Source organism: Clytia hemisphaerica, unplaced genomic scaffold (genome assembly GCF_902728285.1).
Source record: "Clytia hemisphaerica strain Z4C2 unplaced genomic scaffold, Clytia hemisphaerica genome assembly, whole genome shotgun sequence".
NCBI classification, from domain to species: domain Eukaryota; kingdom Metazoa; phylum Cnidaria; class Hydrozoa; order Leptothecata; family Clytiidae; genus Clytia; species Clytia hemisphaerica.
This window is the reverse complement of record NW_027104047.1, coordinates 189,025-204,731: the sequence shown is the minus strand read 5'-3', so window position 1 is coordinate 204,731 and position 15,707 is coordinate 189,025. Positions and strand designations below refer to the sequence as shown.

The following is a 15,707-nucleotide window of genomic DNA, read 5'->3' as shown; positions in this document are numbered from 1 at the left end:
TATCAAATATATACAATTTTTTTTAAAGTAGGGAAATCTTTTCTTCCTTAAACTTTATCACAAATAATTATCAAAAAGTATGTGCTTGGCCTGATATTTGTGGATTTAATGATGAGACACTGATTAGTACAAAAAGTTGGGAATGAAGAAAATAACTTTTTCTTATTTGGATTTCTGTAAAAGATTATCTTCTCCATCATCAGTCTGCACATTCAAAAATGTGTAGATTACTGTGCAAACCAGTGTGCAAAGTAGTGTGCGAACCAGTGTGCAATTAGGTGCACTGCACACTTCTTTGCTCACTGAACTGCACATTTATTAATGTGCAATTAAGTGTGCTGCCCAATGTGCCCTAGTGTGCAAATTTAATGTGCAGAACTGTGCAAGGAAGTGTGCAAAGAGGTGTGCGCTATAGTGTGAAAAGTAGTGTGCATTCAAACGATTGCACACTTGCAATTTCAACTGTGCTGCACACTGTGCAACACACTTCAAATATTTTCTTAAGGGATGTCATGTAATTCTACAATTATGTATAACTGTATCAGGTGAGACCAATTTAATTTGTTGTTCTACGGGCGCAACCAACCCACCATTTTTGCTGCAAACAAAAAAATAATTTCAAATTTCTAGAACTAGTCATTTCAAAAATTTACACTTAAAGCTGAATTTTCGACCAAGATTATTTGAAAATATTACTTAAAGCCTAATTACCTTCCGTGATTAATGAAAATCTTATTTTTATTTTATTGACCGACCGACTCATATTTTGCTAACCATCTGCCCGTAGAACAACAAATAAAATTGGTCTCGCCTCATACAAATTTAATATTTGAGTATTTTTTTCATTTGGTAATGTTAACTTAGTTAATGGGGGGCGTACGGTTTGACTGTATCCGGGATAAGGCTTTTTTAACGTGGGATAAAGGTATTCGTGGGAGAAAAAAAAACAGGATAACAGGATATCGGATGACTCATAGTGGCGGTAAATGTCAGATTTTTCTCTCAGGATACAGTATTTTTGTTCAAAATCTACAGTATTTCGGTGAAAATCACAGAGAAATGGTACACAATTTTGTCATGCAAATACTTTATCAAACAAGAGCGGTTTTGGTTTTGGCCATAACAAGAACGCCTAAGTGAAAAATCGATATTCCCCCCTCGTCTAGTTTAAGCCTTTTCAGGGTAGGTTCAAAACATTTATCTTCTTTTTCGTTATATTCCAGCTACAAAAATATTACAGTTAACACATTGTCAAATTCAGAGAAGTGGAGAAATTACAACAAAAAAATCTCACAGAAAAAGATGGGTGATAACCAAAAGATTCAGCCAACAAAGAAACTGTCATATATTAATATTCAAAGAATGGCGCCCGCTGCAGCAGAAAAAACTCTAAGATATGCTCCTGAAAAAACAAGAGACTTTGTCGATTTTAAAGAGTATCAAAGTTTACACTTGCAAATGTTAAGCTAGCATGCGAAAAGTTTTATAATGAGCCAGCAGGGTCATGTGATGTTTTGTTCTCAGGTAAAGGGCCTAGCTGTTCTGTAGATGAACAAATACAAGGCAAAACATTTTTATTAATTAAATTCATCGAGCCAGTCCAGCTAAAAATTTTAATGTCTCCAATCAAGCTAGCGTGATGCAAAGCAGAATGGTTGGCGATAGTTGTATGAAAAGTTCATCTAAGCGTATACACACTAGTAAAACCATCGCTCGAAAAAGTGCCCTTATCCCTCCTACAACTACAAATGGATTTCCAAAATCTGTTTCCCGATGCCGGAAAGCTGAAAAAACCTATTCATGAAATGAAAACTGAATTGGCACTGGAATATTTGGATATTAGGTCTAAAATTTGGTTGAAAGAACGAAAGAATTAAATATCAAAACTGAAAAGTTTTCTGAGGGTGCTTTCAGAGAAGCTTAATGACATACAGTATTTCGAATGGTAAACGCGAGCTCTACGTATTGAAAAAATTCAAAAGTGAATCATGGTGTTGTGCGCAGAAATGTAATACTTGCGCAGAAATGTAATACCTGCGCAGAAATGTAATACTTCCTGCGCAGAAATGTAATACCTGCGCAAAAATGTAATACTTCCTGCGCAAATTTGTAATACTCGAGCTGCGCAGAAATGTAATACTTGTCTGCGCAGAAATGTAATTTGGAATTCGTTATCCTTTCAAATATCATATTCTATTCTTCGAAGAAATTAACTTCAACAAAAAGACTTAGAAATTTTTCGATAAAAATTTGAATTTCTTTATAAGAATTAAATCTATAACTCTCGTTTTAGGGCAAATTTACTGTCGGTATATGGTTACAAAGTAAACAAGTAACGATGCAAAAGATGGGCAAATTTGTTTTTCTTATAAGAATTTTTTTTATAGGAAACAAATCTATAACTCTCGTTTTAGAGTGAATTTGCTGTCGGTTTATGGTTTTTACAAAGTAAACAAGTAATGATGCAAAAAATAGGCAAATTTATTTTTCTTATAAGAATTTTTTTTATAAGAAACAAATCTATAACTCTCGTTTTAGGGCAAATTTACTGTCGGTATATGGTTCTTACAAAGTTATAGATTTAATTCTTATAAAGAAATTCAAATTTTTATCGAAAAATTTCTTAGTCTTTTTGTTGAAGTTAATTTCTTCGAAGAATAGAATATGATATTTGAAAGGATAACGAATTCCAAATTACATTTCTGCGCAGACAAGTATTACATTTCTACGCAGCTCGAGTATTACAAATTTGTGCAGGAAGTATTACATTTTTGCGCAGGTATTACATTTCTGCGCAGGAAGTATTACATTTCTGCGCAGGTATTACATTTCTGCGCAAGTATTACATTTCTGCGCACAACAATGAATCATGGTCCAAAGTCTCAAAAGTGTATGGTATGAGCTTAGAAGAGCATACACGCAAACAAATATAGATGCATATGGCTGCAAAAGCCATTGCCGATAGATTCTTCAAGAAAATAAACCTGACGAAAAGAGAGAATTGGTTTTCATATAAAGATGCCTTCTTTGCGACCCTAAATGGAGAACCGGTCACAGTAGAGCCATTTGTTGCTGGTAAATTTACGAAATATATTAACAATGATGGGGTTATTGGATCCCACGATACAAACAAAAATGCATCCAAAGCCATATATGAAAAAGCTGAGGCCTTGTGCCATTTTTCCTATGAGGACAGTGCTGACCGTCTCATGCTAGCCGATTTGCAAGGGAGTGGTCTAATACTGTATGACCCAGAAATTGCAACTGCCGAAGAACTCGAGGGTGAAGATTTACAGGGAGAAAAATTCTTTTGTGGAGGTAACCTCAACGATGTTGCAATTGACACTTTCTTTCGTAATCATAAGTGCAATATTTATTTGCAAGTTAGCTTCGCTGAGAGAAGTGGAAATGACAGAAATTTCCGATGACAGTCAGTAAAGTTGCTCCTGGCTACATATTCGTAAAAACAAATATGTATTTACTTCATATTTTATTAGAAATTAGTTTTGCGTGTTTTTCTTTTGTTAAATTCGTTTGAAGGTAGCCCTCAAGTTAAAGTTTTTGTTTTAACGTTTTTTACGTGTTTAAATAAGGGAGCATAATCCGACTTTGGCCAGGGGAGAAGTTGTTTTCATTTTGGTTGAAAATCGAAATCAACCTGCTACGACCGCTATGCACAAATAAAAGTTAGCCAGAATGTCAAAAATAATAGGCCTTTTTGTGTAGAGCTTGTACCTGCTGTTGTTCTTTGACTAATTTTGGGTAATATCACCAATATTTTTTTCTGAACCCGTATATACTTACAAAGTGCTTTCATTTTCAGAAAAAAAATCCAGTGTATATGCAATAGCCTACGGTAAGTAACTGACCCTTAGAGTAACTTCAAATTTTATCAAATGTCAGTATTTTGGTAAACCTGGTGCGTATCAGACCCACAACTTTTTTTTTAAGTGTTTTGGCATTACCATTGGCCTATTTGGAGCTATTTTGACTAAAGAAACTCGTGATATTTATAACCCAAAATTAGTCAAAAAACAGCGGATACAAGCTCTACACAAAAAGCCTAGTTTTGGCATTCTGGCCAACTTGGTGCATAGCGGTCAGAGGCTGTTATCTTTTTTGAACAGTGCAATTAAAAGTTGGAAAGTGTTAAGTGTTGCTGCATTGGCGTTATTGGTATCATTGATTATTTCGAAGCGAAGTGATATCACGGTATAATTGTTTTTAATGAAAAGATAAGTATGAGCTTATATTGCATTTGTTATTTTTAAGTCATTAAAGAACTTTGCTAATTCCCAAAACGCTAAACACAGTTTGGTTATGAGGTCATTTAAGAGATTGTAAAATGTGTTATGATCGAAAAACTGTTTTATCATATCACTACCCCCGTTTTTAGTAATAAGTTGGAGATTTGATATTTCACAGAAAAGTGCTACCAAGGGGTATTTCGGGTCCCATATCTTCCGAAGGACTTTTTTGTTCCCCTTGAAATTTAACAAACATCTTAACCTAAGGTTGAACTACCACTGGTGTAAAAATGAACGTTATTGCATAAGTAGAAAAAAAGCTCAATTTTTGTAATCGCAAATTTAACCGCTATAAATCGCGAATTTTTCAACCAAAAATACATTCAAATATAGTGCTTTTGATTCTCAGAAAATTATATTTGACTATCAAAAGTTACAGGCATTCTTGTTTCCACTGCCAATTATATCTGGACAGACTTTAATACTTTCTAAGGGAATTTCACCACGGCAATTCGGCCACCATAATTTTTGCATACAATTCAATATGGCGGATGGAAAGGCGAAAAGGTCTATTTGAATTCCATTATTAACATTAAGGAAGAGGAGGTTCGATTCGTAAACAAAGCCTCGATGAAAGTAATATTCTATGATTTCTTTGTCTAAATGTTCGATTTGTGTTGGAGCTTTCCGTTCACCGCAATTTCCACAAAATGTATCAGCCTCAAATAATTCTTGCCCACACTGCCCACAAAACATTGTCTAACCTCTCTTTTATCGTGATCTCAACATTTAAAGCACATTGCCCTTAACGAAATTATGTAGCATGCTTCAAAGGTATGTCAAATAGCCTCAGTTCACTACTAATTTTGTAACTTATAAATTGCGCAGCCAATATTGAAATTGCGCAGCAAATATTGAAGCCAAACATTGAAATCGTGCGGTAAAACCAGATATTTTTTTAGACAAAAATAAAGAAATTTTTCCGAAAATAAAGAAATTTACCGAAAATAAAGAAATTTACCGAAAATAAAGAAATCACGATGGCACTTCTCGGCTTCCATATGAAACTGTACCAAAGTTAGCAAAGAGAAGATCTAATAAGTCATAGTTAACATAATGAACATCAGGATTCCATCATTCGCGTACTACCTTATCAGATAAAAGATTCAAAAAAAGCTTTTCTGTCCACTGACCACTTTCTTTCGCCGCCATTTTGAATTTTCTAGAATTTCTGGAATATCAACAAACTTTGAGCCAAAAAAGCCAGCAGAGCGTGGTTGAAAATATTAGTTTTTATTGACAAATAATATGTAAAAAAGGTTGAAATTTCATATTGTCCTCGTCTTAATGCCGGGGAGGAAATCTAAAGCCCTCAAAAGTGGCTTTTTTCCAGAAAAAACTGAATAATTCTTTGTAGGATTTGATTGGTTCATCAAAACAAAGTAAACAAACATCGCTGATCTCTTGTGGTTTCAAAAATGTATAACAACAAGGGGTTTGAGGAAGCGCTCACCTGGCTAAAACTTATTTTTTGTTGGTAGGTCGTCTGCCAATTAAATTTTTATGAAAAATGAAGTTATGACCACCAAACTTTTACAGGGCATTCATTTAATGATAATAATGCTTCTAAAACTTGTGGTCTACAACCTAGGATTAACATTTTTGTCGATTCCAATCGTTTTACCCCTGTCTTTCGCGGTCCCTATCTATAGGACATGAAAAGGGATCAACTTGTTTTCCACTACACCATTACTCGAATTTGTTCCAGGCTGATTTGTAATACTTTCTAGTTCCTTCTCCTCTGGATTTGAAGACAAGCTTCTCACCTGTTTCTGATAACTTTTCTGTCTTTCTTCCACCCCGAGATCCTCCATGCTGCTAACCCAACGATGTAAAAATAATAGATAACCAACTTGCCTTGATTCTCAAAAAAACATCCGTGTTATGGTTGTAAAAATATTAATGACATTTTGCATCGTAAAAAGTGCAATTAAATAAAAACTTGCTTCATTTGCAACCTTCTATTGGACAGAATCGATCACGTGATGTATATTTTTCCAAAATTTGGGTTAGAAAAAGTGTATTTTCCTATAGGCAGCCTCACAGAAGGAATTTTTTAATTAGATATTATTGTTCTATAAATATTCATCTGTTTATTTTGTATCAGGCAACCTTCATGCACTTTTCATTCGTGAGATACCGCACTTCAAATCACACATATATTTTTCAGATAACATCATTTTATGAGCGTTTATTTATCCAGATGAAGATTAAGTGGTATCAGGCCGATCCGTAGTCAATTTGTCTAAAGATTGGTACCTTTATCTTTTGAAAAAAATTCCAAAATTTGCAGTAAATAACAATTCAAATTTCTATCAATTCAGTGTGTCAAAATCTAGCTAAAAGCATAACACGCACTGCACACAGAGCTTTTTAAAGGAGTGCTCATTTCAATAGGAAAACAATGGTTGTTCTCTTGGGAGAAGTGCCTTCTAGAGGTAGTTGGTTATCTATTATTTTTACATCGTTGGCTAACCTTAGGGTTCCATTCTCTGATGGCAGGTCCTTGAGACAAAGAAATCTATTTTTTCTATCTATAGTATAGGTAACACGAACAAATAGTACAAAACTAAAGGTTCCTAACCTCCCGCGAAAGGACCACCAGATCATACCGCCAGGAGGAAGGAACCCAAACTAAGCTAACAATGAATTAATAAATAAACTAATAAATGAAAAGAAAAAAAATAACTACAGAGCAGTGTTTTGCATTAGTAATTTGCCTTCAACCATGTTTTACTCTTGTTTTGGTGCTGAAATCATCCGGAGAGCACGGGTTAGTTCATCTTTGGAAAATTTTAGCTTGGCGGGTAGAGTTTTAATGGACCGTGCTTTGAAACAAGGCGGAAAAGTCTTTCGTTTACAGAAGACATTGAAAAAATATATGGACGCCAGCAGGTATTCCATTCCCTTGCTAGCAATATAACACTATTCTTAGAAAGTCTTCTCTAGTTTTATTTAATCATCATCATCATCATCATCATCTAAAACATTTATCGGATTTGTCGTTTTATTTTAACATTTTTAGTTTGAAAATTGTGAATGTCTCGTTTGAACTTATTAGAAAGTCTAGTGGTTGGTAGCGCTCCACTTGTTTGCAGGATATGTGAATTAGCGACTCAAATTAGTCAAATTTTGGTTAAAGAAGTTCACACGTATTGATATAAATTTGTGCGTTTTTTGTTTTAAGTCCTCATTTCCTTCTTCTTTTTCCACCGTACGGCCACTCGGATACGGCACGCCGAACCGGGCCGTCGGCCAACTTTTCAAACTTTTCGATTATGCGTCTTTCTTTCTAAACCTTTTCTTTTCTAGATTGTGCTTGATCAACACTTTCTAACCTTTGGTTAGATGACGGGTGACTCTAGAGTAGCAGGGCAAGCTTACTCATGGCCACACCTGATGCCAGACTTTGGTCTTCATCTATCCGCACTCCATTTATTTCTCAACTTTCTTTAAATTCACTTACCGGTTTTCTCTATGCTAAATTTGTAGATTTATATTTATTGTTTGTCTATTGTAAGATTGTTTATTTGTGGGTTGTTACTTTTTGTTTCTTTGGTTTTATTTTGTTATTGTTGTTGGTTTTAAGGTTTGTCGCTGTTTTGTCCTTGTCGCGTTAAGTTGGTGAAAATGATTTCTTGCTCAAATTGAATGTTTTTGATTTTTAGTTTGACACACGTTTTCTGAATTTTAATTACCTTTTTCAGATAAATACTAACAGAAATGAAAAACAAAAACAAAAAGAGCTAGGAGAGCAGTTAGAGTGAAAGACTAAAATAACGGTTCCCCAAAACGACTTGTATCACAGATAAATTTTATCGTTATGCTCAATATATCATGATTTTGGACAATGCTAAAATCGGGGTCGCCATAAAGAAGTATTCTACACAATGTTTTGGGATTAAATGGAAACAAGGTTATGTCAAGTTGAAGAACGCTGTCGAACATCACAAGTCTGTCGTTCGAGTAATCAGAGAAATGCATTAAAAAAATGCTGTGTTGTTTCTACTGAGTTTTGTCGACAGTTGCAGAAGGGGTCAACTGTGTCTGCAAAATTATGTCTGAACTTATGCTCACGAAGATGACTGAAACCAACCCTTAATCGGTTAAGGAGAACAACGCCATCGTTGTCACTAGCTCTGAAAACTGAGTTAGCACTGGGTCTGAGGAATCGGAGAATTGCTTGCTTGAAAGACTTAATAGTGGGAAGATTTCGTATATGATCTCCGAGTTTATTCCATTCATTTATATAAAAGGAAAAAAAGAGGCACGATAACGCTCGGTTCTACAGAAAGGTACCTCGAGTGGTGGTTTTATCCTTCGCCCTGCATTGCGCTCTTCCTCTTCTCTCTGGGGAGGAAGAATATTCGTAAGATAAGCAGGAGCAAAGCCTTTTATTATTTTATGAAAAAATACGAGTCTTCTAATTAATCGCCTGTCTGCCAGGCTTTCAAAGCCTAACTTAAAGTAAATTTTTTCTTTGGATGTTCCTCTGAAGCATCCAGTAATTGCACAACAAGCATCATATTGAACAGACTCTAGTTTTTCAGAAAATGTGGAATTACCAGGACGATCATATACGATCATATATCTCCATAATCTAGGTGTGGTCTAACATAGGTTTTGTATATAGTGACAAGAGAATCCCTGGGTAGAAATTTACGAAGTCTGCGAATGAGACCAATACCTTGATTAGCTTTTTTTATTTTTTCATCAAGGTGACAGTCAAAGGCCAGCTTTTGATCAAGTATGAGACCAAGATGTTTTTGATGATCCTGAACTGCGATGGCTGCATTATTGAAAGTAATTTCTGGGGGGTCAGCTGGATTAAACCTCCGGGTAAAGTACACTTCAACTGCCTGTTTAGAATGATCAGGGTTGAAGGACATTTTCCATTGATGAGCCCACTCACCACTTATCTTCTGCATGTCACTGTTCAGTTCTTGAGAACAGCGAATATGGTCTAGGATAAGCGAAAAAAAGGATGAGCCATTAGCAAAAATTTTGATCATGGAAATGATTCCTTCATTAATGTAAATAAAAAAAAGAGGGGTCCGAGAATAGATCCCTGAGGTACACCGGCCAAGACTTCCGTCCATTCAGAAGCTTGACCATCAAGAACAACCCGCTGCCGTCTCCCGTGAAGAAACTTCTGGATTAATAGAAGGAAGCCAGAAACACCATTATGACTTAAGTTTGAAAATTAAACCATCGTGCCAAACTCTGTCAAAAGCTTTGGAAATATCAAGGAACACTCCACGAGTATTTTTTTTTTCTTTTTTTTTTTAATTTTTATTTATTTATAAGTAATGACACGAACATAGAATACCGGGTGACCCACGAAAAAGTTCAGAATTTCAAATTTGACCAACTTGCTCTCTGCTTATGAGCTTTTAAAGTCAAAATTCACTTTTCGAAAAGTGTAAAAAACACGTAAAAAGAGGTATTAAATTCATGCAATCAATTAGAAAATCACTTACAAATTGGCTTATTTAACGAGTTTTATGACATTAATAATTAATAAAAACACCTTTGAAAGTAATTTTTGTTTAAAACAAGACTAGTTTTTATAAAAATTGGCGCTTTCATAGATTTATTTCAAAAACTGTATATCAAAAACGTCTAAAAATACCAAATTTGATACCCCTTTTTATGTGTTTTTTACACTTTCCGTAAAGTGAATTTTGACTTTAAAAGCTCATAAGCAGAGAACAAGTTGGTCAAATTTAAAAAGTGATAGCTCAAATTTTAAGTTAGGATATCTACTTTCTAAATATCAAAACTCCAAGCAATTTGGGACATTTGTTCGGCCTCAAGACGTCGGGAAATGTCTGAACTTTTTCGTGGGTCACCCGGTACAAACACTAAAAGGTTCCAGCACACCCGCCAAAAAACCGCTAGATTCTACCACCAGGAGAGAGAAACCTTATAAAAAGAAAAACGAGAAAAAAAAAACAATTGAAAGGTAAGGCAAAATTAAACAAAAAACAAACTCAATGAGCATTGTGAACAATCAAAACAACGGACCCTCGAATCGACCGGTATCTTGGATAAAGTTTACGGTTATACTTAATATATCATGATTGAGGTTGTTACTAAAATTCGAATCCCCAAAGAGAAATATTCTGGAAAGTATTCTTGGGTTTAATGGTAGCATGTCAAGTTGAAGAAGGCTGTCAAACATTACATGTCTATCATCGGAGAAATCAGAGTAATGCATCAGAAAATGCTGTGTAGTTTCGATAGAGTTATTTCGACAGTTGCAAAAAGGATCAACTGTGTCTGCAAAATTGTGTTTGAATTTATGTTCCCGAAGATGACTGAAGTCGACCCCTAAACGGTTAAGTAGAACCACACCACTTGTTAAGGCAGTTAACCTTAATTGAGTGAGTCTCAAGTCCCACACAGCACTCTCAAGCAATGGACCCAGGAATCGTGTCTCTGAAGTCCATCGCTTTACAGACACATCACAATGGAAATACATCAAGTCCGAAAACATGATTGCTGACCTGGGTACTCGAAGATGCACTTCCATAGAAGATGTCAATCAACAATCCAACTGGATCAATGGCTTTACTTGGATGCAAGGTGATCTAGCAAGTTTTCCAGCTCTTACCACCGCTGACATATCTCTAAGTGCCCAGGAGAAGCAACACTTGAAGAAAGAATCAAGAGAAGAAGTTCGCAAAGAAGGCATTGACTGTTTTGTCTCATCAACCAAACCATTGATCCCTGACATGATATCAGAACGTTACAGTTACTCAAAATACCTCGTTGACCCAAATCATCGAAGATTAACACTGTTATCAGGATCATGGCTTACATTCTCAAGTTCATCTCAGCATGCCAAAAAATTGAGAACAACTTCAAAATCCAACAAAGAATTATTCCACTTAAATGATGAAGACATTCTCAAATCCAAGCAATACTTCTTCAGGAAAGCCACTCAAGAGGTGAAACATTTCAATAACAACTCCAAATTCAAGAAGATATCTGAAGAAAAGGATGGTATCTTGTATTACACTGGTCGCATCTTGCCAACTGACCAGATCACTGCAATTGGAAAAGCAACCAACGCAATGAAGGACCTCAGTACCTCAACCTTCTGTGTTCCTATCGTTGATAAAAACTCTCCTTTGGCATACTCAATTATTCAAGAAGTGCATTGGAATCATCATACAGCAACCAGTAGCGTGGTGGCTAGGTCGGGGCTGGGGAGGCAAAGTTCTGAATTTTGCTTTTGGCGCCCCCCCCTTTGCCTAGATAGGCGCCCGCTCCCTAGTAGGATTAACCCCCTTTTCCCTTTGCTTTTTCTTCAGTCCATTAAAAATCAAGCGAAATAAGTCAGGAAAGGTTATAAAGTTATATCGAGTTATATTAATGACAAAGTTGAATAACGAATAGGAATGAATACTTGTATCCGGTAGAAAAATACCATAATTGATTTTTACTGGAATTAATTGTAAAAATAAAAATACGATAGTAACAAAGCTGATGGATTAAATGTTAACAAAAGACTCGAGCTTAACATTTTCTATTATTTATGGAGAAAGTTAAGATTTTATACGACGTAAAGTATGCTTCGGGTTAGCTCTTTCACAAAGTAACATAAGCTTTACTCAAAAATTTCTAAATGTTTGTGATTGGACAAAAGAAGATACGGTAGCACAACTCAGATTATGATTATTGTAAGCCTAATAAAACCTAAGAACTTTGATTTGAACATATACATCATCATGAAACCGTTAAATCTTGATCTATATAAATATCAATGAAATTGATTAATTTATAAAAGAGCTTTCTTTAATTCTGATGAAGACTGTCCGACTATGTCCATTATCTTATCTACATCTATTTCGGACAAAATCTTTCGTTCAATGGACATCAACAACAGTCCTTCTAATCTATCTTGGAGCATCGAGGAGCGCAACCTTGTCTTGACACGTTTAAGTGGCGAAAAAGAGCGTTCAGCTGAGCAAGACGTAATTGGTATAGCCACAGCAATCGAATAAACTCGAACAAGATTTGGGTAAGCGTCTATTAGCATGTAGTTTTTATTAGTAAGAACCGACAGACAATCCATGAAACTTTTGAATTTTCCACTTGCGTCTTCTTCATCATCAATTTCTACTTCATCGTCAGACAAGTAATCAATGTCGCTATCAAGGTAAATGGTTTGTGATTTGTTTTGGATTAGCCCCAAGTCGAAGTCTTCAAAAACTTTAGCGAAACTGAACAACTCAGCTGCACAACGATGAACGTCTATCTTGTAGGTATTACAAAATTCTCGAACTTTTTCTTCAACGTGGTTTGTTGTTGGGTAATCTGTAAAGAAGGTGGGGAAAGCCCGTGGTGAGAATATAGAAAACGCTTCTAATACATGTTTACTATCTGAAAAACGATTATCCAGTCCAACGGTAACGTAATAAAGCGCAACTGTGAATACATCAATCCTCCACTTTGCTTCTGGGTCAATCGATTCTGTCGATTTATTCTTATCGACAGCTGTCTCTCCAGCTCCAGAAATTCTGCGACTTCTAACAATCCTCTTCTGTTCCCATTCGGCTCCTTCAAAATTTAGATCAACTGCGTCAATTATTTGTTGTGGATCTTTTCGGAGAGTTTCTAACTGTTCCTCGGCGTTTTTAAGAAGCGTCAAAGCACTACCAAAATCAATATTTGCAGACTGCAATTTTCTACTCAATGGACCTGTGATCGAAAATATTTCTTTGAAAAGGAGGGCGGTGGCTAAAAATTGCTTGGTAGAAAATAGTTGTAGTCTGCTGTACTGCGCTTGTCAGACTTGTAAGAGTTATCATCTACAATCTTTTGTAGTATGAGCATAATCGAGTCGTATCGCTTTACAAAGATATCTAATGAGAATTCTCTAGCACTCCAGCGGACAGTATCGATTCTTTTTAAGGAACGAATACTTTCCTCTTTCAACTGTTTTTGACAATCCTCGAATAGTTGGTGTATGGGTTGAGATTTAGATACCATCACATAAAGTGCTTGCAAATTATCAAACAACTTCTCAACCTCTAACGATGCAGTTGCAGCATCGCTAAGTACTAAGTTTAAATTATGTGCATAGCAGTGAACAAAAATAACATGTTCTCCAGCAATTTCTTTGAATTTGGCCTGACGGCCGTTGTATTTGCCTGACATATTCGAGGCCCCGTCATATGTTTGCGCTACTACGTTGTCAAACGGTACATCTAGTCTGGTGTTCGCTTACTTCTCCAGATTTGGTTACGACACGTACGCACAAACTAAACTGTTCATGTTTTGAAACGTCAGGTGTGGTGTCAGCAATAACGGCCCATGCTACACTATCTTTTACTAGATTAACGATTTCTTTCGCTATTTCTTTACTGATCACAGCAATAATTTTGTTTTGCATGTCATTACTGAGAAATGTAAGCTTGGAACCTCGTCCAAATCTTCGGGCTTTGTCACCTTTCTTTTTCGCCTCGAGATCGATATGATCACGCTCCACGGATTCCAAGTGAAGTGCCATTACATCATCATATTCTGCAAGATATTTTAGTGTTTCCAAGAAATTCCCCTTGTTTACAGAGGAGTCGGATGCCAGTGATTCCCGATGCCCACGAAATGCTAGTTCTTGCTTTCCTAGAAACATAATGGTTTCAACAACTCTCTTTAAGATTCTTCGATTCGCTTCAACCTGGATTAGTCTCTTCTTTTCTTGCTCTTCATCTTGTCTTTTTAAAATGTCATTTAAAGACCGTTGTTGCAAAAACATCACTTGGCTAAGCTTTGCGTTCATGTGAGCCTGTGATGTCTCGTGGTCAGGGATTGCGTTGTATTGTTTCTTCCAATTTGAAAAACCATCTTTACAAAAAGCCTTCCCCTGATTATGCCGTTGGTTTTCACCTCGGAGAATTTCGTCTTAAAACAAGAGGCAGGGTATGCAAAATAACGCATCTTTATCAAGTGAATATGTTAGCCAAGATCTGTTAGTTTTAACTCCTCTTTCATCTTTTCGAAAAAACATATCCTCGGAGCAATGTCTTTCGATTCCTCCGATTACCTTTTTTCGTTTCTTTAACTCGTCTCGCGAAGGCTGGCAAGGCTTTTGATTAAGACATTCAATCTTTTCCTCGTGTGTTAAATTTCTTTCAAGTACGGCAGATACATTAAAAATATTTTCAAAATCTGAGGATGAAGTTTCTTTTTCCTTGTCAAGATGACCACGATCGACGGTGGGTATATCTTCAGGAACGTCATCAAAATTTACATGGTCGAATTCATCAATTCCAGGGGTGTTGGAAGTCTCAGCAACATTCGAGGAAATTGCAATATCTGTTTGACCTGAGTCAGTGTCTAAGGGTAAGGTAATTTCAGTGTTAACGTTTTCTGTAGTAATCTGCTCTTCTTCATCTGAACCTGAGGATTGCATAATGTTTGTTTCAAGATCTACACGACTTTGATTGTTTGACAAAAGTGAAGTCCCTGGTTTTTCAATTCCTTTTTCTTTCACTGGTGTCTTTTTAACGAAGTATTGTTCCATTTGCACTCTGGATTTTGCTTCTTCCGCTAATCTCATCTTTTTGAGTTTCCTTCCTTCACTTCCACTTTTCTTTTTCCTCTTGTTGGTTTCCATCTTTAACTTTTGATACTTTTCATCAGCTTTCTCCTTGGCTATCTCTTTTCTACTGACTCTATTTTTACTGTGTGCATATGATACACTATATAATTTTTCATTTTTTCAATGATACTTTTTATGTCTTGGAAACTCACTTTCAGAATAGTCTTAAATCAACATTGTAACACAAGATAATAACAAGATTATAATTTCATATGTTATGATGTTAAAGGAATAGTGTATTGCTACGCAAATCAAAATATTATGGTCACGTGTCTGGAATTTGATTGGTCGAGCGCGATAAAAGTTTACAATTTGATTGGTCGAACGGGATTTTCACTTTCGTTTTCGTAATCTAAACAAACCGAAAAATACTTTGCGACATAAAAAAGTTCGAAGTTGGGAGGGGAATGAAAAATCTTTCGTGTAATTTCTTCTGTCTTGTATCATACTTATATGAAGGAAATTTTCTGTTTTGCTATGCCAAAATTGATTCACAAATGTAAATACTACACAAGAGTTTTTCTATACACAAAGAGATTGTGAGATGAGAAGATATAAACAGTTCTTTTTTGTTTTCCTGTGTTCTTTGTGTTTCATCAAGAGCAGATGAACAAAATAACAAATAGTAAATAATGCATAAAACATTTTTTGAAAAAAATAACATCACATTACAAAATTCCTGTATATACATTTGGATTTTGAAAACTATATAAGTATTTACAAATTCTTTATGGCTTCACTTTTATCAAGAGTGATGCAAAAGTATTTGAATAATAATATGACCTCCT

General features: G+C 35.6%; 3 protein-coding genes across 3 annotated transcripts; 1 reads left to right on the top strand and 2 right to left on the bottom strand.

Moving 5' to 3' along the window:
- The first annotated feature begins 2,933 nt into the window (after positions 1-2,933).
- LOC136811863 (alpha-protein kinase 1-like) lies at positions 2,934-3,428 on the top strand. Its single transcript, XM_067068490.1, has one exon. The coding sequence runs from the start codon at positions 2,934-2,936 to the stop codon at positions 3,426-3,428; it is 495 nt and encodes a 164-aa protein (XP_066924591.1).
- Positions 3,429-12,093: 8,665 nt separating this feature from the next.
- On the bottom strand, positions 12,094-13,475 carry LOC136811862 (zinc finger MYM-type protein 1-like). The gene is made up of 2 exons (XM_067068488.1): positions 13,241-13,475; positions 12,094-13,016 (listed from the first exon to the last, which is right to left on the bottom strand). Exons 1-2 carry the CDS (start codon positions 13,473-13,475, stop codon positions 12,094-12,096), a joined length of 1,158 nt encoding a protein of 385 aa, XP_066924589.1.
- Positions 13,476-13,512: 37 nt separating this feature from the next.
- LOC136811861 (zinc finger MYM-type protein 1-like) lies at positions 13,513-14,934 on the bottom strand. The gene is made up of 2 exons (XM_067068487.1): positions 14,362-14,934; positions 13,513-14,142 (listed from the first exon to the last, which is right to left on the bottom strand). The coding sequence occupies exons 1-2, from the start codon at positions 14,932-14,934 to the stop codon at positions 13,513-13,515; spliced, it is 1,203 nt and encodes a 400-aa protein (XP_066924588.1).
- Positions 14,935-15,707: the final 773 nt, after the last annotated feature.